General features: G+C 44.4%; 1 protein-coding gene across 1 annotated transcript in view; it reads right to left on the bottom strand.

Annotated features, from left to right (window-relative positions):
• Window positions 1-22,555, bottom strand: part of IQGAP1 (IQ motif containing GTPase activating protein 1) — a 76,551-nt gene extending 53,996 nt beyond the window's left edge. Inside the window, exons 1-2 of the mRNA XM_059824185.1 lie at window positions 22,501-22,555; window positions 20,632-20,731 (exon numbers count right to left, since the gene is read on the bottom strand). Coding sequence (XP_059680168.1) covers window positions 20,632-20,731; window positions 22,501-22,555 — 155 coding nt within the window. The remainder of the gene's footprint in view (window positions 1-20,631; window positions 20,732-22,500) is intronic.
• Between the last annotated feature and the right edge of the window lie 3,669 nt (window positions 22,556-26,224).

Raw genomic sequence — 26,224 nt, 5'->3', positions numbered from 1 at the left:
AAGTCTCTACTGCAAATGAAGAATTGTGTACGATAGACAGTTAAACTGGGAGATCACTTTAAACCCCAAATGAGACACCATTACACCGTGGAGCGCTGCCTGCACCCAAGAAAACGGAGGCTTGCAATCCAAAGCAGGATGGGGAGCCTGGAAAAGGAACAAGTAGTGTTTACCAGGAAGAAAAGGTTTCTGGGAACACCTGGCCAACTTCTGTACATGAGCTACAAAAAGAAACTCGTTCTTCTGCAAACTACTATTTTCCTGAGTCTTGCTGCTTTCTTCCCAAAAAACTTAGTTCTTCTTGAACTTTAAGTTCTAGAAAATTGCAGATAGCAACCGAATGAGTGATAGAGAAAACATGACATAAGTTTAAAAATTCTGGACCATTATCCAAAAGATAAAGCAAGTCAAACACTATCATTCAGATCATGCTCTTCCCTTATCCCACACGACTGCATTTCCCGTGCTGCTTCAACCCAACCTTCACAGAACCTCTGATGCTGGAAGGCACCTCTTGAGATCTAGTCCAACTCTTCCCTGCCCCCACAAGCAACCCTTTTCCCCATTCCTTCCGAGTGGGGCAAGAGCTTTCTGCAACATCACTTGCATGCCTTGGATCATTACAACCAAAGACTCCTGAGAGGACACAGAGCTACTCAGACCCTGGAAGAGTCCAAACGCTAGCGATGGGGTTCATAATACCCTCCCAAGAACCTTACTGGGGCAACAAAAAACCCCACCCACTTTGTCTGACCTAGGAAGACCTAAAATGAAAGCAGAAGGGACATGCCACCAAATCATTTAATGCCTTACTGAAGGACACAAAGGCAGTGAGTCCTGTTTAAGCATCTCCATACAGAAAGATAAATAGCCCATAATTAGAACATAAGCTGTCTCAATGTACTCATACCTGTTTCAACAGGTTCCTAAGTGGGTGTTAATATAACTACAAAACTAGGGCAATTTACATACAATAACGCTCCCCCTTGGTGCGGCATTGCTTAACCATTTGCTAGGCCAGACGACAAAACAATGTTTTCAGAAAGCATTACGCAGTACCTTTTACATTTAAAAGCTCACATATTAATATTAAAATTAACACCTGCCATCCTTAAATGGGAGAAATAAATGCGGAATTTCCAGATGAACAAGAGGAAAGCATTTCTCAAGTCTCACTGGGCTGGGGCGGGGTGGGGGGGAGCAGAACCTGGTTGATGGGCAGCAAACTCTACTCCCTTTAGACGTTAGGCATTAGAACAATATGCCATCAATAAGCCTTCCACAGAAACTTTGAATTCTTTTTTGCTACTTTGGCAGTTTCCACTACTCTCCCTCCCTCTCGCCAGCACAGAAAAGATAATTTTTAACCCAGAATTAATTCTTCAATCAAATTTCATCACATTACTGCATAGGTAATATCGCACTCTCCAATTTTACTGAAGCTAGCTCAAATTAAAGTAGTAATTGCACCTTTCTAATCAGTCAGTCCTACTGCTACGAAATGCAGAACCCCCTCCTAGAAAAAGTTCCTTGAATATCTACATGCAGCTACTACTATCAGCTGCAATTTAGAGCCAAGCCTTCCTTGAGAAGGGAGGACAGTAAAAATGTAAGACCAGGTATTGTCAGGCAGCCAGTCTCCCAAGTAATGCTGTCTTCAAACTTTTAAAGGAAACGTTGCTCCATGAGCAAGGATTGGAAAAATTAACATCAGTCATCTCAACGACCAACTTGTTTACTCTCCCCCAATACAGCTTTATCAAGGAGTGTGACAAGTTACACAAAGGTGTCATATCAGTACCACAGGCCAATTTTAACCAGAACTGGAGTTTAGACATGGCAGAAGCTTAACATTGATCACACGGCACGCATTTTGCTCTTACGCTTGCAAAAAATGTCAAATGTCTGGCTAACCCGGAGACAATGGAAAAAATGTGGAAAGAAAGAAAAAGTCAGTCTTTTCCTCTCAGACTGATTATACATAAGCCTGAGGAAGCAGAACTAGCAACCCATCTCTCCAGAAATTGTTGCAAGAATACCCAATTTATTAAACAAAATTAGTAGAGCAGACAATAAAAAACTGGACAAAACCTGTAGAGAACAGTGCTCATTTCATGACAGGACTACCATGCAGTATGTTCCAGAACAAAAAGAAAACAAAACATAGCATAAAAAACACAGAAGGCATTAACAGTCAAAAAAGTGATCTTTATCAACCAATGAGGTAAGCTCACTTCTTGGTCATCACTAAGTAGTAGTAATTTCAAGGTAAAATTAATTATTTGCAGAAGACAGAAATAACTTTTTCTAACCTTCAGCTGGGCTAGAATTTCCTTTTGTACATAGACCTATCCAGCGACATTTTTCAGCTCTGAGACCAGACTGCGGCCCAACACACCATCTGGATCTGCACCTGGTGGTGACTTCCACTGTGTTGGCCTCAAGAGCAACGTTTCAGTACTTCTAGCCATTAAGAACTCTAAGAAGATAAAGTACGTAACACTAACACATCATGCTAAAGGATAACCAGTAGCACTCATATCAGAGTCTGGTACCAATGCTAAGTGTTGGTTGAAGCTCAGTTGTCCACAGGATCACATCACATTCTGTTTACTGCACACCTTACCAATTTCATTAGCAGGAAAGCTGCAAGCAGAACCTAAATGCAAACTTCTGAGCCTCTAGTTTGGGAGCACTGGTCTCAGAGTTCCTGATCATGGGTCAGAATCACGGGAGTCTTCTCTTCATAAGCATGTCAGTGCCACAGCACTCCTTGCTTGCTTCTAGAGGTCCCCTACCAACTATGTTTCAGAAGGGTGTTGTCTCCTTCTTCAAGAAGGCTGAATATGCTTTATTTCATCCTGAAGGAAGTCTAGAGGTGAGCTGGAAGAGCATAGAGCTTGATTCTCTTTCCAGGCTCATATGATACTATCCTCCAGTCTTTGTAATGCTGACTGTATACTATACCAACGTATTTTAATTAGCAAAATAATCTTGCCTAAACCTGTGCTCTGCTAACACAGTTAGACTGTCTTACACATCTTCTTCTCATAACCACGCAATAGGCAGGCTATTTGCCCAAAATCAAGTTCTTCAAACACATCTTCAGGATGCGATCTCCATGTGCATGCTCACACTGTGGGTACAGATCCTTAAAATGAGGTGATCTTTTTGTGCTTTCAAAGTAATCCTATGGGTATTCACCCATTGCCTGTTGCTATATCCATATACAGACAAAAAGTGCATCTTACACTCTTAGTTTCATCAAATCTCACAATACCCAATATTAAATGGAAAAGAAAAGGTGCAATTTGAATGGATGTACTGAAAATGCCATGAAGAACTTTTAAGAGTCATTTCCAGTTGCTTCCCCTTCCAAGTGTTCACCCCTAACATTTAAAATGCAGGCAACTCCAAGCAGCACTGTTCAGCCTACACGGCAATCTGGAGAGGCACCTGGATACTGTTAGAAGAGTGACTGAAGAGCTGCTCAACCATTAACTATGGTCAGAACTTGGAAGCTGTGCAAAAGCTACACACAGCGCTTGGCAAAACTGCTGACAAAGCTTCCAAGATCTTTCTCAAAAGCACCAAAGTCATTTGTACTCTCGGAAGGTGTTCACATCACAATGAATGCTGGCACTCTTGTAGAAGGTTCTTAAGAGTCCAATACTAAGTGCACACACCTGTGTGTCAACATAAACAGTATAGGTGCCCTCTGCTATGAAAACAAAGAGGCAAGAGATCCCACTGGAGTTCTTCAGCCTGTTGAAGGTAAAGCATTCATCACAACTATGAACTTATGAATTCTGAATGCGTATAGTTCAAGAAAGTGCAATTAGCAGTACTTCATGCTAAAAAACACAGCTCAGAAAAAAAAGATTCTAAGTGGTGAGAGCCTTACAACTCATCCCACTGTTGAAGTGACATCCTCTTGACCTCAGAGAGAGGCTCTTACTCCAAATGTGCACAGCACTCAATCAGCTACGGGACTGCCAACATATTCCCTAAGGAAATAACCATCTTGATTTTAAGTAGAGGAAAGTCACTAGGAAGGGCCTGGAACTGTGATACACAAATACCAGGATCCTTTCACCTAATCCTACACGTCAGGCTGGGATTCTACATGAGCTCTTGTGAGAGCAGGCCTTCAAGTGATGGTTAAATGAGCTAGTCCCAGAACATCAAGGCTGAGATCACTGAGAGTATTGTTACCTCACAGGAAACTAATGCAGTTCTTCAAACACAATCATCTACAGAAAGACTGGGAAGTCCGTCCCTCAAATTATTACAGTACACCATGTCTTAAAATAAACCCCTGTAATTCCAAGCTCTACATGGGACCTACAGCACTGCATTCTCCCATTTCATTTATCAGATTAAGAAATCTTTTTGCTTATTGCTCTTGAAGGAAAAGGTTCCTGCAAGAGTTTATTGCTTACATCTCCAAACTAGCTAGTAAAGATTACCAAAGTTTAACTTCATCCCAACAGTACAGCTACCACCATGTAACAAATAGGCTTCACCGTTGGCTCCCTGCTCTTCTCTTGCACTGAAATATACCAGCCAGGCAGCCCAAACTAGCAAGGCACTCATGTGGCACACCCAAGCACTTACTACAACTGAACATTTTCCAGCCCATGGAGAATATCAGGGGCGTTATATCTCCTTAGGGTTGTGTGTCGTCCCCCCCCGCAGTCACACCACATTCCCAAATGCACAACAGAAGTTACAAAATAGAGGTGAAAGCACACCAACCAAATGCCAGAAAGGGGCAGGGACAAATACCTTTAGAAAAGTCAAGCCTCCCAAATTGCTGTAGGTTCATCTGCATTTCCCCATGGCAACCGCTCTATGCTTACTTCCATTCTCTTTGTATTTTTGGATAGCATCTGCCTGTACTTTATGACTATCCAGTCTAGCAATCTGGTGAGCACAGTTGCTGACAATGCCTTCCAGCTACCTCAACCATATTTAATCCAGGAAGCTATCACCAAGGAAGGCACAGATGACAACAGCAGCCCCTATGCCTGTTCATGCTGTCAGACCAAAAGTTCCTGCCCCACATCGCCCGATACCCTGTTTCTGACAAAGGCCAGTAAGAGACATGCAAATAAACATAGCCTTTTCTTAAACTAGGTAACTGATTGCTCAATTAGATATGCTGTATCTATTCATACTTACCTAAATTATTGTACATAGCATATGTTTAATTGATGAAACTTTTTTTTTGACAGAAGTTTATGAATGTCAGATTTGTGAGTTTATCTAATGGGCAAAAATGCATTTGGGAATCACAGAACTATTAAAATGCATAAAAAGGGGCTATAGATTGCTTTCGCTAGTTATATCACACGCAGAAAGTACATAGGACTTAAATACATTTTGCTTTAACACTCAGGCAAAAGTAGTATAACTATAATTAAGGAACAGATTGGTTTTAGTCACCCTAAATCAGACTTCTAACTGTATTCACTTAACCAGAGATGTCTATACATATCTAAGAAAACCTTCAGAAGTACTTATGTACTTATGTACATGGATCGATGGGCTGAGGCCAACCGGATGAAGTTCAATAAGGCCAAGTGCCGGTTCTACACTTTGGCCACAACAACCCCAGGCAACGCTACAGGCTTGGGGATGAGTGGCTGGAAAGCTCCCCCGCAGAAAAGGACCTGGGGGTGTTGATCGACACCCGGCTGAATATGAGCCAGCAGTGTGCCCAGGTGGCCAAGAAGGCCAACGGCATCCTGGCTTGTATCAGAAATGGTGTGGCCAGCGGGAGCAGGGAGGTGATCATGCCTCTGTACTCGGCGCTGGTGAGGCCGCACCTTGAATACTGTGTTCAGTTTTGGGCCCCTCACTACAAGACAGACATGGAGGTGCTGGAGCGTGTCCAGAGAAGGGCGACGAAGCTGGTGAGGGGTCTGGAACACAAGTCTGATGAGGAGCGGCTGAGGGAGCTGGGGGTGTTTAGCCTGGAGAAGAGGAGGCTGAGGGGAGACCTTATCGCTCTCTACAACTACCTGAAGGGGGGTTGCAGAGAGGTGGGTGTTGGTCTCTTCTCCCAAGTGAGTAGCGACAGGACTAGAGGAAATGGCCTCAAGTTGCGCCAGGGGAGGTTCAGGCTAGATATTAGGAAAAAGTTCTTTACTGAGAGAGTAGTGAAACATTGGAATAGGCTGCCCAGGGAGGTGGTAGAGTCACCCTCCCTGGAGGTATTCAAGGAGCGTGTGGATGTGGCATTGTGGGATGTAGCTTGATGGGCATGGTGCTGTGTGGTGTTGGGTGGGTTGGTTTTTGGTGTGTTGTGCCTTGTTGTTGTTGTGTGGCGGTTGGCTTGCTTTTTTTTTTTTTTTTCAGGTTGGACTTGATGATCTTACAGGTCTTTTCCAACCGTAGTGATTCTGACTCTGTGATTCTGTGATTCTGTGATGTACGCCAATTTCTACCTCCTGCAATCATCAATGAAGATCAAGGTCTTTTAAAAGTCTTTTGTAAACTAAGGTACTCTTTTTTTTCTTTTAACCATTAGCCACACAGTCTTAGACCTCACCCAAAAACTGACAGCCAGCACACACGGTGCAAAGCTTGAAGTTGCAATTTCACTTGAAGCACACTGCAGTAATTCAGAAGAGGAACAGCAGAGTTCCTGCATTGCTCCAGACACAGACAACACACAACAAACAGAATCCAACTTTGCTTCTCCATTTAGCCTTTAACACTCTATACCAAGGCATGATAATCCCTGTGTATCCAAGCGGGGCAATGCTGCATGAGCACACCACATATCAAGGATACATGCAAACAACTTATTTGGCTTTGAGACAGATTCTCTTAATCAGCACAGGTGGGCCTAGTACAAGCTTTGATCCCCCCTCCAGCCAAGAAGAACCTAAGTATCCTCACATGACATGCTTATGTCTACACAGGTGTCTTGGGTTTGCATGGGGAGGTTTTGGTAGCAGGACCTATGGCTCTGCAGGGGACCCACACTGGAGCAGTCCATTCCTGATGGACTGCACCCTGTGGAAAGAACCCATGCTGGAGCAGTTCACGAAGAACTGCAGCCCATGGGAAGGACCCACGTTGGAGAAGTTCGTGAAGAACTGTCTCCTGTGGGACGGACCCCACTCTGGAACAGAACAAGAGCGTGAGGAGGAAGGTGCGGCAGAGACAACACATAATGAACTGACTGCAACCCCCACTGCCCGCCCCGCTGCACCGCGCAGGGGGAGGAGGTGGAGAATTCGGTAGTGAAGTTGAGCCCACGGAAGAAGGGAAGGATGAGGCGAAGGTGATTTAAGATTTGTTCTTATTTCTCATTATCCTACTTTGTTTTGATTGGGAATAAAATTAAATTTCCCAAGTCTGTTTTGCCTGTGACAGTAATTGCTGAGTGATCTCTCCTTGTCCTCACCTTGACCCATGAGTTTTTCATCTTACTGTCTCTCCTCCGTCCAGTTGAGGAGGGGGAGTGAGAGAGTGGCTTGGTGGGCACCTGGTGGCCAGCCAAGGTCAACCCACCACAACAGGAAAAGAATCTTCTCTGAAAGCCCTCCCATCCACTAGACATATAAAGTGATCCTCCAGAGCAGCCAGACAAGGATGTTATTGTTTACTGTGGTACAGAGAAATCCCAATTATGCACAAGCCATTCATTGTGCTTCAGCACATTCTTGTCCAAGGCATCCTTTGCCCCAGACAGCCCACAACATGCCATAAAACATGTAACAATAAAAAACAAAGGTGAGCACTGGACAAAGAAAGCATACCCCCCCCAAAAAAAAACTTACCTTGGTACTCTCAAATCCAGTGAAGGATGGTAGACACTGCTGCAGAAGGCATTAAATAGAGGAAAAGGCAGAAGCTTTACACCAGCTGGGGGTAAAAGAAATCATCTTCAAGAGGGACCTTATTTGATGAAGATACAGAACAGGAATTGATCAAAGCTACTGTCCTTGGCCAAGTGAAAGTAGTGATCAGCAAGTGAAAAAGTCACTACTTATGACAAAGCTAAATAACATGTCTTGAAAACAAAAACAAGCTTGAATTTGATGTACTGGAAAAAAGGAGACTAGAGAGTGGAAACCAAAGAGAGACGGCCACGTGACCAGGGTAATAAACTAGCAGGACACAAGAACAGGCATAACTGTGTAGGTGCAGATAATAAATTTAAAACTGCACAGAAGAAAAAGCAGCAATGTCACGGCACACCTACAAAAGATAAATCTCCTTCTCTGGCTGCAGCAACATACTCCAGCTGCTTCCCTAGCATTCTGGTGGCCCATGTGTCTCAGCAAGCAGATTCAGCCCAGGCGCCTGACAGAGAATATCCCCACCCTCCATCTCAAGGAAAATAACAATTTATTTTTGTCAGGTCAGTAAACTGGCTGTTAGAGAATATTTAATCACTCTTAACCAGTAGCAATATAAATAGAGTACTTGCAACAGCAGCAGTCTCAATTAGACAAAGACAATAAGAAACAACAGAAGCTGAAGCAGGAAAAACTCTTATTGGAAAACACACGTAAATTTTAATCCATTGGAACGATCCACCTATCACAGAATCACTACAGTTGGAAAAGAACTGCAAGATCATCAAGTCCAACCATCAACCAACACCACCATGCCCATTAAACCATGTCACACAATGCCACGTCCACACGTTCCTTGAACACCTCCAGTGATGGTGACTCCACCACTTCCCTGGGCAGCTTATTCCAGTGTTTCACCACTCTCTCAGTAAAGAAGTTTTTCCTAATATCCAGTCTGAACCTCCCTTGGCACAACTTGAGACCATTTCCTCTTGTCCTGTCGCTACTCACTTGGGAGAAGAGGCCAACACCCACCTCACCACAACCCCCTTTCAGGTCTCCCCTCAGCCTCCTCTTCTCCAGACTGAACAACCCCAGCTCCCTCAGCCGCTCCTCATCAGACTTGTGCTCCAGACCCCTCACCAGATCCGTCGCCCTTCTCTGGACACGCTCCAGCACCTCCATGTCCTTCTTGGAGTGAGGGGCCCAAAACTGAACACAGTATTCGAGGTGGGGCCTCACCAGCACCGAGTACAGGGGCACGATCACCTCCCTACTCCTGCTGGCCACACCATTTCTGATACAGGCCAGGATGCCATTGGCCTTCTTGGCCACCTGGGCACACTGCTGGCTCGTATCCAGCCGGCTGTCGACCAACACCCCCAGGTGCTTTTCCGCCAGGCAGCTTCCCAGCCACTCGTCCCCAAGCCTGTAGCGTTGCATGGGGTTGTTGTGACCCAAGTGCAGGACCCGGCACTTGGCCTTGTTGAACCTCATACAATTGGCCTCGGCCTATCAATCCAGCCTGTCCAGATCCCTCTGCAGAGCCTTCCTACCCTGCCCCTGTGTTGAAAAGGACTTTTATTTTAGTGGAGAGTAGTTTGTTTCAAAGGATTTCTGACATGCAGTAAATGATACCGTCTTCCCCAAGCAACAGAGGTTGCAGTAACATCTTACTCACGTGGCTGCTGTAACAGGAAAATTTGGCAAGAATCTGGTAGACGGTAGAAAAACTGCAAGGAGTTGAGGGCAGAATCTTCTGTCAAACTGAGTTTCAGTGATCACAGTATAACTGCCAGTCAGAAGCTGGAAAGCAGCCAGTGAACACTGCTAACCAGCCACTCAATTCATGCTACAAAAATGACAAATTACATCATACAAAGACTTTCAGAATACCAAGCATTCCACTCAGAACAACAAAACCTCAAGGAAGAAAAACCCTCTCCCTTTCCTTAACTCCCCACCAGGTTTGCTCACCCCCAGGGTCAATGTTGGCATAACATATCACTGGCTTTTGCCCGTCTTGTCTAGTATCCTGCACCGATGCATAGAATTCCAAACACTACTGTCTTTTGCCTGACAACTCATCCTACAGAAACAAGGTTCACAAAAGCAGACTGGGGGACACCAGCACGTTCCAGACAGCAGGTGTCCAAGCTAAAGGAAGGCACCAACAATACTTATGCAGAATTCCACTCTTTAAAGAACATCTTCAAACCCACAGTGGGGTGGGGTGGGGGAAGGCAAGTTGGCTTCCGCAGTGATGTACCAGCTGACACCCTAGGAAACAAGATCATCATCAAGAGATAGAGTGTTCAAGATCAGCCCCTTAACGTCTTCCAAAGCAAGTAAATCTGAAATCACACCTATAAACACACAGGGCTTTGCTCAAATCAGCATGACATATTAAGTCAGGTACCTTTACAAGTGTTAAAATTACACCAGTAATTACCACAAAACAATCAGAATTGTAATTTGAAATATTCTATTGAGCAAGATCTGTTTCCTAAAGCACATTTTGACTGTGCATTGGTTTATAATTCTCTTCTCTAGTTCTCTATCAAGAGCAGCACTCGATTTCAACGTCAACTCAAATAGTTTTGAGAAATCTAACAAGCTGAAATAGAAATTTAAATCTTTGTCACCTGCCCCAGACAAGAAAAAGCTCTTGCATTCAACTTAGGTCTAAAACAAGTGTCTACTGAACCTGTAAGGTGGCAGACGAGTAGGAAATGCAGCTACACCCTTGTACCAACAATGTAGCAAAATACACCAGACCTTAGAGAAGGGGGAAGCTGATTGTATTTGACATAAAAACTGTAAAGAAAACAGGTTTCACTCACTCTCATACTCACAAGCACCAGAAAGCATTTGGTGCCCACGAGGTCTGTCCAGCAGTCAGACAACCAGAAGGATGTTCAAGCCGTCCACCCAGCAGTGGGTCATTACACCTGGCCCAACAACAAGCTTTAGGAGGTCCAGGATCTGTTGCCCTGACATGGAGAGCGATGGACACCAGTTGTCAAGTTCTCCTCACATCTCCTGGACTCTTCCTCAGTTGGCAACCACATGCAGATTTTAGAGGGTACAGTCAGGCCTTTCCACACCCTTCTGTAGCTGACAGGGATGACTATCTCTGTCCTGTGCCGCCTCCGTGACTCATCAGGATTTGTTCACTGTACTCTGCCTCCAAAGGGTGTCTCGTGAAACCGAACGCAAACATGCTGGGGTCTCGACAACTAGCTGCTAATCCAGACATTTTCAAACACAAGTCATTCCAACAGCCCTTTCCCTGTTGCACGTGACACCTCCACATCTAGATGCTTCCATTCACATCCATTTAGCCCTTCTATTGCAATTCCCTACAGGTGTGCCAAGGAAAACATGCATGGCCACAACAGCATCACGGAAGAGGAAAAAGTGGCCGGAGCAAAAGGGCAACACTTCCCCGCCCCGCCAGTGTCTGCATAAGCTATCCGAAAGAATGTACGAAGCTATGGCTTAAAGGCTTTTGCACTGCTCAGTATTGCCAAAACCACAGGTATGACATTTTTTTGACAAATCATACTACTCATTTTATTGAAAGAAGGATCTCATACTCAGCAGATCATTGCCTCTACGTATGAATCTCAAACATTTTTAGTTCAGTTACAGTTGCAAACTTGGTACGCATTCTTGCAGGGGATCAGAAGAGAAAACTTGCAGACGGCCTCAGCTCTTCATCCAGTTCACCTGAGCAAGGGTGTTAGACAGCCAGGCAAAAATCCCAAACAAAAACTTCTCTCTAAAATAACTCATTCTACCAACTCTGAATAAATCAAGGACTCACCCAAGAAGATGAAGTAAGATCTCTCAGAGAGGTAACAACGAAGTAAAATAAATATATTGCATCAGGAGTGTTCTCCTCTAGGGAGGTAGGTGAAAACTTAAATGTGTTTCAGTACACTTTGTGCAGGAAAAGACACGGCCTCTCAAATGAAGAGCTAGGAAAACAAGTGCTGCCCATAGCTAAGAGGTCCCAGAACACTCACATTATCCACAGAGACATTCTCAGTTCAAAGATACCAAAAAGCAAAGGATTAGTGAGTAACATAGGCCAGATTTTTTCCCAATGACTGATGTACCCTCCCTGGCAACATGCAGCTGAACCAAAGACCATATTAATATTCTGGCATTGAAATCCTTTTTTTTCTTCCCCTGTAAAAGTATGGTCTCAAGTTGTGCTGGGGAGGTTTAGGCTGGATATTAGGAAAAATTTCTTTACTGAGAGAGTGGTGAAGCACTGGAAGAGGTTGCCCAGGGAGGTGGTGGAGTCACCATCACTGGATGTGCTCAAGGAACGTGTGGACGTGGCACTTCGGGACATGGTTTAATGGACATGGTGGTGTTGGGTTGGTTGGACTTGATGATCTTGCAGTTCTTTTCCAACCTTAACGATTCTGTGATTTTGTAAATATGAGGTTCCTCTTTGTTCCATTGCAAACACTGCCAACGACTGGTAAAAATGACCTTAGCTGCTCTTGCTCATGGGGATCCTATCACATTTGCCAAAAAGATTAGTCCTGAAGAGCTTTCAGATGAGTACCAAGCACAGAGTAGTGAGGAACTTAATTATCACATATGCAAAAATCTTTTTCAAGGCACATTCAACCATTCTGTTGCCAAAGCTAATTGCCTTGATCACTTACCATTAGAAACTAAATAGGCTTAAATGCTTGAAAGATACAGCATCACTAACGTTATCATACCTCAAAACTAAGTCAATTTTTTGCAAGTAGGGCTTGTAAGAAGCACTCCACAGTACCCGAGCTGTTACGTGACAACTACTCGCTTTGGTTATTTTGGGCTGCTCTCTTCTTTCATTACGTACAATATTCCTTCAGAAACCACCGTCCAAACAGCAAAACCCTGGTCTCTGAATTGAATTCTGTGCAAACAGCTGTTTCTCTCCTCCTGGCCTGCCTTTCATTACTATTTCCAGTGAGTCATTAAAAAAATATTCGGAGTGAAGCAAAGATGGTGGAACTCCACCACTGTCCTCCCCCCACCTCTCTCCACCCACTTCTCAGAAAAATACAGTTCTGAATGTGCATTCCAAGACACTTCCAATCCAGACAGCCACTCCCTGCCAGCTGCATGAGGTCATCAACGGAACAGTACAGGAACTGTAGAGAAGTATCTCAAGTCCAAACAGGAGCTGATAAGAAGTCCTGGATGAATTGGTGAGAGCTAAACAGCAGCTACTTACAACTTACAACTACTGATAATAAAATATTATCTATGAATATTCATGGATTACAATCTAACATGGGACTTGCATTGCATCTGACAGAAGCAGAAAACAAAACAAGAAAACCACCAAAACCACACACACACACACAGAGAAAACCCCAAAAAACAGCAACCAAACCAAAATACAGTACTGACCCAATTTACATGTGGGAATAAAATGGAAATACAAGGAAATAAAGAAAAAAGTCTTGATTAGCCTGGAATAAAGAGAGGAACCCTGTTCATGCCACCTAACAGTAAGTTCTGCTATGTCAATTAGTGACAACCTGACCCACTCACCTGATCTAGAGGGGTCACTTTTGGTGGGAATTATGCAAGTCTTTTCAGCCAAATGCCAGTCCCTGTAATTTTGTGACTTGGATTATACATGAAGATATCAGGACTCCTCACATACAAATATATCTACAAATACATCCGTTTATAAATGAGCGCATTTCTCTCGACTCTGGAACTGTAAAAATCCAATCATACTTCAACATTACAAATGGATAAAAAAAAAAAGGCCTCATTCTGAAGTTAGAAAATAAAAACAAAAGGTCTCCAAAAAGAAATTATAAATTTGAAATAAAACATGGGCAAACCAGACTAACATCATTCAGAAGTCTCAGATTGCCTCCCGTCTAAGTCTGAAAACCTCATCAATAAGAGGAACACTTTCTTAGGTTCTACATTACAGGCTACTGACTAAATTACCACAGATGTTTTCTAAACATAACTAATTCCATCTTCAGATCTTTTCCAGCATGCAATACTGATCAGCAGTTGCTAAAGAGGGGACCATTATGATCTGATGGATTAAATATAGACACAGGCTGACCTGCATAAGCCAAAATAGCTTTCACATATCATAACTACAGAATATGTTTCATATCTAGTCTGTGAACAGTTTAAGATCCACTGCATTATCTTCTCTTTTTCTGTTATTTGCAAAGTTGCAGTAATTTCCTATGCTTCTCAGGTAATACAATTAATTGCTCATAAATCACTGAAGGACACTACACTGTAGCTGGGCTGCATACACTCTGGACATTAGAATATTAATGCAAATAGAAATATCTTTAAAAGCTAAAAGAAACCCCATCCCACAAAGTCAGGTTTGCCTAAGTCTAGGGGAGGGGGAAAAAAAAAAAAAAAAAAAAAAAGAATGAGCTCAGAGATAATCCCAAACCAGTCCTCATCTTTCTTTTTATCTGAGGGACTCCAGAGTTACCTTACGATTCTTGCTGCCTTGAGATTTACAGTAAAACAAAGAAAAAAAAAAATTGAAATTCTTCAACTGCAGCTGTGGTTCACACCACCAGGACTGTGGCACTCAAGGCTGTACTCCACATACTAGCTATTACCATTTCATCCTCAGAATCCTCCAAGAGGTAGTGCACTAACTCTACAGCTTCAAAACCCACAGGAAACTTGCCTGTATCTAATTTGCAGATTAATTTAAGCAGGATTTAAATAACACGTTCTGCACACGACCTGCTTATCTGAGGCACACTGTGACCTGTACAAAAGTAAGTGAGAAAACCTAATCCTCTTTCTCAAACTACCTTACTGGTACCTAGCTCTCTATTGCAGTCCTGTTCTTAACAGAGGCTCATCAGACATGTATTTTAACTGAACTACCTCAATTTTTCCAAGATCAGGTTAACAAGAGAATGGAACCAATGCAATTTATTGCCTTTCTGAAAAATCTCCAATTTGCAATGAAGAAGCCTCTTAAAACTAATTCTGGGTGAAAGAGCAATTATCGCATTTCCTTCAGAAGCAGACTGAAGCTGTAGAGTACTATTTCAAATATTTTATCTTCAAACAAGAGCTCCTTCAACAACTGATACCTACACCTTTACAGACACTGATGAACCAGCTTTACAAAGTTACTCGCAGAATAAGCTTTATAAAGCTTCCCATCTAGCACTAACTCTAGATGTGTTCAATCTGTCCAGAAAGTGTTGTCCTCTGTAATTCTTCCTCTTCATTCTTCTGGGCACCCTACACCTCTGAAGATAAAGAAACCTGCTTCAGCAGTTCTTGGATGACTACACCAAATTCCAGGAAACAATGATGTCCATCCAAACACTTTCAAACTGAAAGTGGGAAACCCAAAAAGATGAGGACGAGATTTTGTCTTTAAACATTAGACTTCTTCTAGAAAACAAAATTGAACTGGGTCACCTGGCAAACAATTTACATTTATTTTTTGCTTAAAGACACAGACAAGTCATCCCAGTCAAAAAAATTGCTCCCTACTTTAAAGAGAGAGAGCATGCATGAGGGAGAGGGGCAAGTAATTCTTACAGAAAAGCCATCAACAGGAGAGACCCTTCAGACTTTACCACACAGGTACAAAATATTTATTTCTCTCAATGCTATCACCAGTTTACACTAAACCATCTTCCAATCTGTCAGAAAGAAGGGGATTACCACAAGATCACAGACAGTATGCTTCAATCTGAACAGACTAAATCAGTAGGGAACGTCATCTACAAGAAACCCCAAGGAGAGAAAAACCCACATGGTCAGATTCCATCCTGACTCATACAAGAACACACTGCTCAGGCACAATGGAAGTTACACAGTTATTGGAAGCCACATAATCTGGGCACTCAAATGCTTATACCACGCTAGGGCATAACCCAGAATGAAAATATTTCCTACTATGCCAGGGGAAAAGCATGGTACCATCACGCAGCAAGCCAGACAAGGAAACAAGAGAGCCAACAACATTCTAGTTTCCAACTTGGAGAACCTAAAACATTCCACAGTGAAAGACAAAGCTTGAAAAAGCCTTTGCCAAATTGCTAAGTGCTAATTTCATCATGAAAATGCCACAATACCCCAACAAATAACCCACGTAGGAAAAAAAGGCTATTGGACAACACAGATGAAGATTATAGCGCATCAGCCTGACTTCTAGATAAGGACCACAAAAAGTAGTTCTCTTGGGTTGCCTCTATTCTGGGTAAGTATACCCTTACCTTCTGTGAGCGCAAGCTGCCATGTCACAACAGAACAGAGTACTTCTTACAGTTTTATCTGCACTGCCACAGCTTTTCTGTATAGACAACTGATTTTGAGACAGAAAAAAACCAACAGACCCACAACCACCAAACTAAGTATTGAACAACACTTACCCATAAAGCCATTTTTATTCAAGAAAGAGGTATCTGGTCCAAGCATAGTACAGGAATCCCTCTATTCACAATCTTCATTTTAGCTCCAATTTTCATTTCAGTGTCTTTCACGGTCTTGAGCAACTTAGTTGCACACTCTGGCTCCCTTTCTCCAACTAGCAAGAATAATGCCTCTTTCACAAGACTGTTGCACATTAGTAGCTGAAGTCAAAAACTGCTAAATAGAACAACAGCGACAGCTGAAGAAAAAACAAAACAGGCTGGAATACCATTAAATAAGTACAAGTCATTGATATTCCTCCGATAATGCCTCTGATGTATGCTCCTTAGCAGACAGGTACTCCAAACAATGTCATGAAATACTCAAAGCTGCTGCACACATGCTGTTACATCAGACAGTTCAGAAATCCAGACTTTTCTGGATTTTTCATTTCAGTATGAAATTAGGTGCTAGCCAATTTTCATCTTACCTTCTTCTTTTAACATTTACGAAAAAAAATCACTTCTGCTTCTAGATTCTGTATTTGTTGCTTGGTTAAAAGGACAGCAAGCCTCTGACAATGCTGAGGCAATGCAAATCAGCATGATATTATTCACATCATTTTAGGTCCCTTTATGTTATAGAAAAGCAGAATATAAACTACAGTGTCTAAACGCAATATGATAAGGTAATATGATAATATGATTACAGGGGGAGGAGGGAGGGTGCCAAGAATTGTTCTTCAGCCGGCATCAACTTTACAACGTTCACCTTTTCAGCTTCTGAGAGCGTGACACAGAGCGCACCAGATACCTTGCTCTGCTACTAGGTCCTTCTCACCTCCTTACAGACATAACTTCCAATCTGAAAAATCTCTCACTATGAAGAAAGATTATAAACCCTCCTATCCACACCATAGCTCTGAGTCACTGTAATCAATAGCACAAACAAAACGCTCTAGTGTCCAATTCACATGTTACGTCTCAGTTACACTACTGGCAAAGAAGTCAAATACAGAAAATCTCGGACCAAGGACACTAATTTCAAATATGATGATCTCTTACAGTTCTGGTTTAGTTGTTTTTGTTAAATAAACTCCTTTCCAACAATGCAACCAAGAGCCCTCTTTTAGGCTGTACTAGCAGTAACAAAAAAAATTCAAAGGACAACTTACAAAAATACTGCTCAGTGAGGAAAAAAAAATTCTTGGGATTAGACCATGAACTCAAGCCTTTCTGCTCTCACTTGTGTATCTTAATTATTAAACTAAGGAGTCTGCTCCCTTCCTTCTGGTCATTTAATCTTTAACTCTTATGCAAAGCGATATGGCTTCAGCTATAGGAGTCAGGAATTCCCATTCACACATGCATGAACAGCCTGTAGGCCACTAAGCAAACATGGGTTGAGGGTTGGAAAAGGGGTATTTGAAGTTCTCCAAGCAGACCTTCCACTTAACAAGTGCGTGCTCTGATTGCCAAGGTGGATATGACGAAGGCTGTAACACCACTGCTTGCACTTTGAGTGACACAGCTGTTGCTTCCTTCTTCACAAAACATACTGGCAACCACTAGGCATTATTTGAAACATCTGAAGGCTCATCCTGAGACAAAACAGTGAAAACATCCTGTTTCTGACAAGGTGAGGCAAAATCAAGTGCCCAGCTGCCCAGCCTTATCAATACACCAAGGCAATACTCAGAAGCAGAGATAAGATGGCCAAGAAACTTTAAAAGTCAGAGATGATTTATCTAAAGAGTAAGTTCCCATGATTAAGCAAGAACTTAATGAATATTAAAGCTGTTGCTGTGTTAGGTATTTTTGCCTGAATTTTTCTGCAAATCTGGACATGGAATTAAACAGAGAACAAGCACCTCAGCATTTACTCTGAGGCCAATGACAGAAAGAGTCCACAAGTGACGGATCTGGGGCTCCTTCAAGCATGGACAGTGACTACAGCGCAGCTCATCTCCCCCTGTCACCCAGCGTTTGATCCTAAAGATTTTTGGATTCAAAGGGAAGGAGTTATTTTGACATATAGTCAGATCTTTCTCACTACTGCAAACCTCACCCAAATCTGTATGGACAGAAAATTATTATCAGCTAGTAACTAAGCAGCCTCTGTGAATCGATAGTAGTGACAATTGTTACGAAGCACCTAAAAGACTGTAGCATAAACTGAGTGCTTCCTGCCCCTTCAAAAATATGCTATACGTTCTTGGTAAGGCAGCGTAAACTATTAAAATCCTGGAATGAAGTCCTCCTTTATACTCTGCCAGCAGTGAACTTGTACAAACTCAGCATTTCCTCCCCAATAAAATCACTGTGGTGGAACACGTCTGTCTTGCTGGGGAAGACTTACAGAGATTTACCCAAAATTCATCACCCAGTCAGTGGAACAGAGAGTTTTCTGGCTCATAATCCATATGGTCTTTTGGAGGACAAAGGCAAATTGAAGTATTCAGTGAGCCGTGACAAAACATGCTGTTGGCTATTTAGAGCATGTTTTTACAGAATCACAGAATCACTAAGGTTGGAAAAGACCTGTAAGATCATCAAGTCCAACCATCAACCAACACCACCATGCCCATTAAGCCATGTCCCACAATGCCTCGTTCACACGTTCCTTGAACACCTCCAGGAAGGGTGACTCCACCACTTCCCTGGGCAGTTCATTCCAGTGTCTCACCACCCTCTCAGTAAAGAAATTTTTCCTAATATCCACTCTGAACCTCCCCTGGCGCAACTTGAGGCCATTTTCCTCTTGTTCTGTCACTCGTGAGAAGAGGCCAACACCCACCTCTCTGCAACCTCCTTTCAGGTAATTGTGGAGAGCGATGAGGTCTCCCCTCAGCCTCCTCTTCTCCAGGCTGAACCACCCCAGCTCCCTCAGCTGTGCTCCAGACCCCCCACCAGCGAGGTACTTTTATGCATGCTCCGTACTTTTCTACTGCTCCAGAAGTCATTTTCTGTGGCACACACATTGGCTAGTTTGCCTAGACCTTGGTGGGAACAAGAAAAGTCTAAGCTCACAATCCATTTCCTGACTAATTACAAAATGCTCACAATCCATTTCCTGACTAATTACAAAATGCAATCTGAAATACTAGCCTTACTTTCAAAAGTGTTGGGCGCAGGGGGAGTCACCAATATAAACATTACCTCACCTCTTTTTCTTCAATCTTGTTCTTGAAAACCTGTCTTTGGTCTCAATCTCAGCTTCAAAAAACATTTTAAATTTCAGGTAAAAAATTCATTTTATACAAAGGCACGAAAAGACCCCACTGTCATGAAGGGAAGCAGTCGACAAACTGGTCTGTCTCATTCCTATTCTTCACATACAGCACATAGGATTGAATGTTTGCAAAAAGATTTTAAAAATACCAACAGTAAGACTTCATACATTCATTTTTAATCTTGGTTCTTTCTCCTTCAATAGCAGATATATAGCATCTACTGTGTTCTGATCGTACTTCTATTAATCATCTGAATGAAGAAATACAGCATGCTTACATGCTTATTAAACACGCAGATGACACAAAAGCTACACACAGGCTGGAGGATAGGAATAAGATCAAAATTATTTCAACATATGAAAGATCAGGAAAAATCAAATTCGGCAGGATGAAGTGAAAGGTAACATACTCGGGAAAACACAACAGACTGTATAAACACAGAACAAGGAAAAAGTTTCAGCAGCACACCTTCAAGGAAAAGGGTGGCAACTCAGCAAAACTCTACTACATCATACCATTACGAAAATGTAGATACCATGCCATAATGTACAATACTAGCATATCTATCAGGGTACACAAAATAATCCTTGTGCTCTTATAAGTATGTATGTTAGCATCCCTCTCAGAAAACTTTTCTCTGTTTTGGCAGTGCACTTCCAGAAAGACATGGAGTGAATGGAAAGAAGTTAAAGAACAATCCAGGGAAAAGTACTACCGATCTATTAAATAGGATCCACCGAGAAATACGCAAGAATTGGGTTTTGGTCTAAGAGAAGGTAAGGGCAAGGGAAATGCAAGGTTACAATTTAAATTTGTAAAAGGTTGCAGTTAAGAGGAAGAGAATAACCTGTTCTTCATGTCCATTGATAAGTAGCGAGGTAACATCACACCAAGACACATACAAGTTAGATAACAGGGAGAACCCATCCAGTGCTAAGAATACTGGAGCACCAAAGCTACGGAGTCCTTGTCACAAAAAGTCTTTAAGAACGTGTTAGATAAGCACATCAGGGGTCGGTTGTTTTTTGGGGGTTTGTTCGGTTTTTTGTTTGTTTTTTAAAATTAATCTGTATAGCCACTAAGAAACACAGACAAGAGGTAAGCTGCATCCAAATTATTCCCCTTACCAAATATCACAACTTCTTTTAAAGCACCAGCAGTTTCAAAACCACTTATTCTTACCTCTTTGCTTCCTCCAGATGACAAAGGTATTCATAGGCTACATTCTGGCGTCGTCTTTCATCCATTTCCTCCGCTGTTAATCTCTCATTATCCAAGACAGCTGCAAATAGTCAAAACACATTCTCAGGTGGTTGAAGACTGAATGCAACTGAACAGACACACCAAAAATCAGATCCAACCTTTCCCACAGAAACTCATCACAGGCTTTATTTGATTTGGCAAAACAAAGGACCAAATATATCTGCTCTTTACAAGCAACAGAAGAGATGCTGTTGCCTTATCCTTCCTTCCTTGTCATGTAAGCTTGCCATCTTCCCTTTTTCCGATTTCTCAATTTGACTGTGATCCAACTTTTTCCACCTTCCAATTTCTTAAAAACAGTCCTTCATTTTCTTATTTTCTTCTAGCTTTGCCTTTCTCTTCCTCAAAAGCACATCAGTGACCACACATCCCTCCTTCCGATTTCAGTAGCCAAAGATTAAGGAAGGACAACAACATATATTCACATCATGTAATCCCTTCTGTATCTTTATAGCCCATCTAAAAAAGAAGGTAAAGCCACTCACAGTCCTCGTCTGGAAGGGAATCATTCAGACCCACAACCTGCGTGTCATCTTTGGACCAAGCTGAGAACCTGCACAGGGGCACATGCCTAAATATTCCAGATTCTGGGTGTTTAAAGCCTCAGTGGTAACGCCCGCTCTTTCCACTCTTACAGCTAAATACCTCGTCCATGCTGTCATGTCAAAGAAAACCCCAAGACACCACAACTTTTTAGGTTTTATGGACCGCCTTGACAAATAGGAAATGTCTCGTACCGTTCCTAACCACAGGTTAGCTTACACCCAAAATGCCTTTGACAAATACGTGCAAGCGACGAGATATCAACTACAGCACTTGGCATCAGGCAAGATCTTGGTTCAAACTGCAAAGGGTCTCTCGGAAGCCAGCCTGGGGTACCGCAAAAGCGCCCTTCTGGTCACTCCAACCCTGCCCGACGTCGCCAGAGCTGAAGACCGTCCCAAGCCACCGGGCAGCGCCTGCATAAGGAACACCTCCCTCCCCTCCTCCCGCTCCCCCCTCACCTCGAGCCGAGCCCGCAGCCCGCCCTCCCGCGCTCCACCTGCGGCCGCCCGCCCCGGCCTCGGGCGGCACCGCACGGCCTGACCGACTGTCGCTCACATCCCCCATCCCGCCTTCGCTCATTTTTGAGGTGGTTTCGCACGTAGCACGCGCGAGCAGGTACCCCGGGCGCCCTGACCCACAGGCTCCCGCTCCGCAGCAAGCGTGTGACGCGGAGGTGGAGGCGTCCGATCGGAGGGCCCCTTTCGCCCGGTAAGCCGGGGCGGTGGCCGGAATACGCGGGAGGGAAGGAGGCAGGAACCGCCGCGGCGGCGGCCCGCGGCCCCGCGCCCCCTCCCGCCCGGGCCGCCCCCGCCTCGCGCTCCCCCCTCGCCCGCGGCGGACATCTTGGGCGAGGCACGGAGCCCGCCCGCGGGAGGTGGCGGCGGGAGAGCCGGGAGACGTTCCTGCGCTGCCCACCCACCGCCTTCTCCCAGCGCCCTTCTCTAACGCCCAGGGAGGACGTCGGGTTCGGACGGGCTACCCGCGCCCCATGGCGTCCCCCCCGCGGGAGGCACGGCGGGCCGCGCCCCAGGGCCCGCGCGGAGAGCCGGCGGGGCCCAGCGCGCCCGCGGGCCAGTCCCCGGGGCCACTCCCCGAGCCCAGGCCCCGCGGCTCCCCCCGCGCTCCAGCCTCCGCTCCCAGCACCGGCCGCTGGAAGGGACGGACAGCGCGGGCCGGGCAGGGCGTCGCCGGGCAGGTTGGTGCTCGGCGGCCGCGCGGGTCCCCGGCCGCCCCAGTACTCACAGCCATAGTGGGGCCGGGACATAGACAGCCCGTCCACCTCCTCCGCCGCCGCCATGGCGCTGCGCTGGGCCGGGGCCGGCCGGGAGCTGGGTGCGGGCGCGGCTGTTCCTCTTCCTGCCGCACCGGGTGTGGCGGGGGAGGAGCCGCCGCTCCGCGCTCGCTCGCTCTCCCCGCCCCGGCCGCGCCCTGGCCGCCTCCGCCACCTTCCTCCGCTGCCGGAGCGGCGCGACGACCTGCCCTGCCCCGCCACCGCGGTGGCGCCGGCCGGCGCAGCGCCCGTCCCCGTCCCACAGCCCTCAGCCCCGACGGACCCTGCCCTGCCCGCCCTGCCCCACGCAGGTCCCTGCGTCCCGCCCCGGGGTCCCCCTCACAGGGCCCCCGCCCTGGCCCACCTGCAGCCCTGAGCTTTCCTGCCAGCCCCGTTCATAAGGCCCAGCTAAGCTCTGACCTAAGCTCTGCCAGCCCTGTACAAGGGACGCAGCCCAGGTCAACCCGGTCATGACCCTACATCTACCCTCTCAACCCTTCCAGCCTCCGGACGCACGCAGCCCCCCCGTGCCAGCCCCCGTGCGCACAGTGCAGCCGGATCACCTCAGCGTCCGCAGTCCTGCCCCCTTCCACACACCCTGCTGGGCCAGGCTTGCGTAGTCTCTCTTGCCAGGGCTCCCAGCTGCATCAGCCCTCCTCCGGAGCAAAACCCGGCCTTGCTGGACACGGTTCTGCCTTTTCATCTGAACAGCTCTGCTGACCACACCACAGTAACTCACCCAAAACGTCAGCCACAGCTCGAAGCAGGGTGCCCCAAACTGTCAGCATGCAACGACAGCGACATTGCAGCAGCACTGCCAGAGATAATCATGCCCTGAAAGTTCCCTTCCCCTCAGTGCGTGTTAGGCCCATCTGTTACTGTTGCTTTGCCTAGTTCTTGTTCAAGAGTCAGAGTACTGAAGATGCCACCACGTGTCCATTTTAATCAGGCCCATGAATTTCGCTGCCAGGGCATAAACTTACTACTTAAGCACAAATTAAGTAATTTGGTAGACCAATAGCCTCTATTAGGAAAGGCATCACTGACAGATATGGGGGCGTGATCCTTGCCCTCTTCCCAGTGCTGGTGAAACCACATCTAGAGTACTGGGTCCAGTTCCAGCTTCCTCAGTACAAGGAAGACGTGGACATAATGGAACAAGTTTAGTGAAACACTGAGCAACTGATTAAGGGCTTGGAGCATCTGACATATGAGGAAAGGCTGAGAGAGGACAGGACAAGAAGCAATGGACTGAAATTCATGAAAGCCCACTTAAACATAAGAAACATTTTTACTCTGAGGATCATCAAACACTGTAAGAAGTTGCCCAGAGAAGTTGTAGAGTCTCCATCCTTGGGGATACTAGGGGATACTGGGGAAACCTAACTAGACACAGTCCTGGACAACCCACTTCTAGTTGACCCTGCGTTGAGGAAGTGAGGTTGGACTAGAGACTTCTAGAGGTCTCTTTCAATCTCAGTGATTCTGCCAGTCCATGAAAAAGTGTACTTACATACATTTTTTAAGGGTCTGTATGAAAGAGACTAAGTGAAAGCTAGTTTTGTTGATTGTAAGGGTTACATGTCACAGTTCAACAGTTACAGAAATAACTACATAGGTGAATGCCAGACATAAATTACAAAACAAAAGGTTTTATAACAAGCAGTTATAGTTCTAATTATTAACATTTATTTGCATTACTTCACATGTGGCCACTTCGCAGTTATACAATGAGAAGACATATAAAATAATGTTTATATGTAGACTGTGGAGTACAGAACTGGTTTTGTTCCCCCTAAAAATCCCACAATATTTTTTGCAGTTCCACAATCCTCCCTCAAAAAAAAAAAAATCTCATAAACTTACTCTTTCCTGTAAGACCCATTCTGATAAGAGAAATAAAACACTATTCTCGTACATCATCACAGAATCTGGCTGAACCTCTTCAACTTTATATTTCAGTGGTTCCTGTAACAGCTCCCCCAATTTAAGATTTCTGGGTTTTGTTACTGTCTCTGCTAACTGTTGTTAGGGTTTGTGCATCTATGTGTTTAATTTATTGCCTCTCTTTTCTTTCAAATGTTGAATAGCCACTGGTCAGATAGCCTTACATATAGCATTACAGAGGTACCTATTTTTCTCTAGTTTCAAATTTTGAATGATCAATTCTGTAAAAAAAATTTCTTTAAGTACTTGGCTTTAATACCTAATCACTAAGCTTCCTAGGGCAAACAAGAGCTCCAAAATTCAGTCCTTTATTTAAACTACTGTTATCTGTTCTTGTGCAGGTATTTATTGGCCACCTCCTTTATGAGAAAGATTATTTCTGTTAATGGTACTGAAAAAAAATACATGTTTAGAACACCTGAAGACTCTGAAGCTGTGATTTTATAGTCAATTAAAGATAACCTAGCTGCAGGCTACCACTGAAACATAAGAAATCTCTAACCTCTTCAAATTCTCCTCCAAACAGGATAGTATATAGTTATCACACCTGCCTCTCCAAAGTATTACAATCTTGCAGTCCAAAAAAGATTGGGAAATAATAGCATATTCAAACAACCTTCCACTGAGTAATTGTTCACATGTATCCTCATTTCTGGCAAAACAAAGCCTGAAGATGGAGTAGGATCTGCTCTAGGTCCCATTTAGCACTAAGAATTCCAAGTCATCACTTATTCTCTCTGTAGCACACATGAAACTCTCAGACAGCTGGAACAACATACGTCTGTTGCCACTCTACATCTTAGCATCCTTCATTCGGATGATCCATCTCATCCTTATTAATAGGTTTTTTCTTAATACTATTTTTTGTACTTCAATCATGTACAGCCAATCATGACCTTTCCCTTTAGGCCCCATTTATCCCCGATAAGTTTAACTCTTATCCTCTATGTCTATAATAAGGTTTAGATCCCTATTCATTTTCATTGTCTTCTCTAATTACCCTGTTTAGCTATATGTTCTGTGCCTACAGGGTCAGAATGCTCTGTAGGAATCCAGATGGAGCTGTCTCAATTAAGTATATATATTTTACATATATATATATTGAAAAAATATATGTGTATGTGTGTATATATATATAAAAGACTCCTACCCCTCATATACTTGATGATACTCTTTTGTACATGGTTGCATGTTAGGCTATGGATTGCCAACAGCAAAAGTTGCCTTTTGGCTCCCAGCATCAGATCAAAATCATAGTGGTCAAATGACCCAAGTTAGTGACCTGGCCTTAAAAGAAACAAACACAAGGACATCCACACGAACATCCCCACACCCCCCACCCCCAGCGCTAGTTCACAGCTGCACCCTCAGTGCTAGCCCAGATCACTCCCACAGCCCCGATCCGTCCATGTTTGCAGCAGGGAACTTTGCGCGAAGCTCTGAAGAAAATGCAAGGGAAGCAGCTGCACACTCGGGGCAAAAGAATGCAGATCGCCCCATCCCACATGCTTCCACTGCACCAGACAAGCCAGGCAGGAAAAAGGGAAGTCTGGCTTTCAAAATGCATGTCCTCAATCCCCTTTGCTTCCAGACTCTGCTTTTGCATCCTGACCTCGCTACAAACGGCCTAGCAACTGCCTGGGACACAGCCCTGCATGCACACAATCTGCAAGCCCCCCCATGGAAGACTGAGAGCAAGTGACTGAAAAGCAGGGAGCCCAAATCCTGCCCAGTTCTGCTGATAGTCAT

This window comes from Gavia stellata, chromosome 13, assembly GCF_030936135.1.
Source record: "Gavia stellata isolate bGavSte3 chromosome 13, bGavSte3.hap2, whole genome shotgun sequence".
Taxonomy (NCBI): Eukaryota; Metazoa; Chordata; class Aves; order Gaviiformes; family Gaviidae; genus Gavia; species Gavia stellata.
This window is presented reverse-complemented; position numbering and strand designations above follow the sequence as displayed.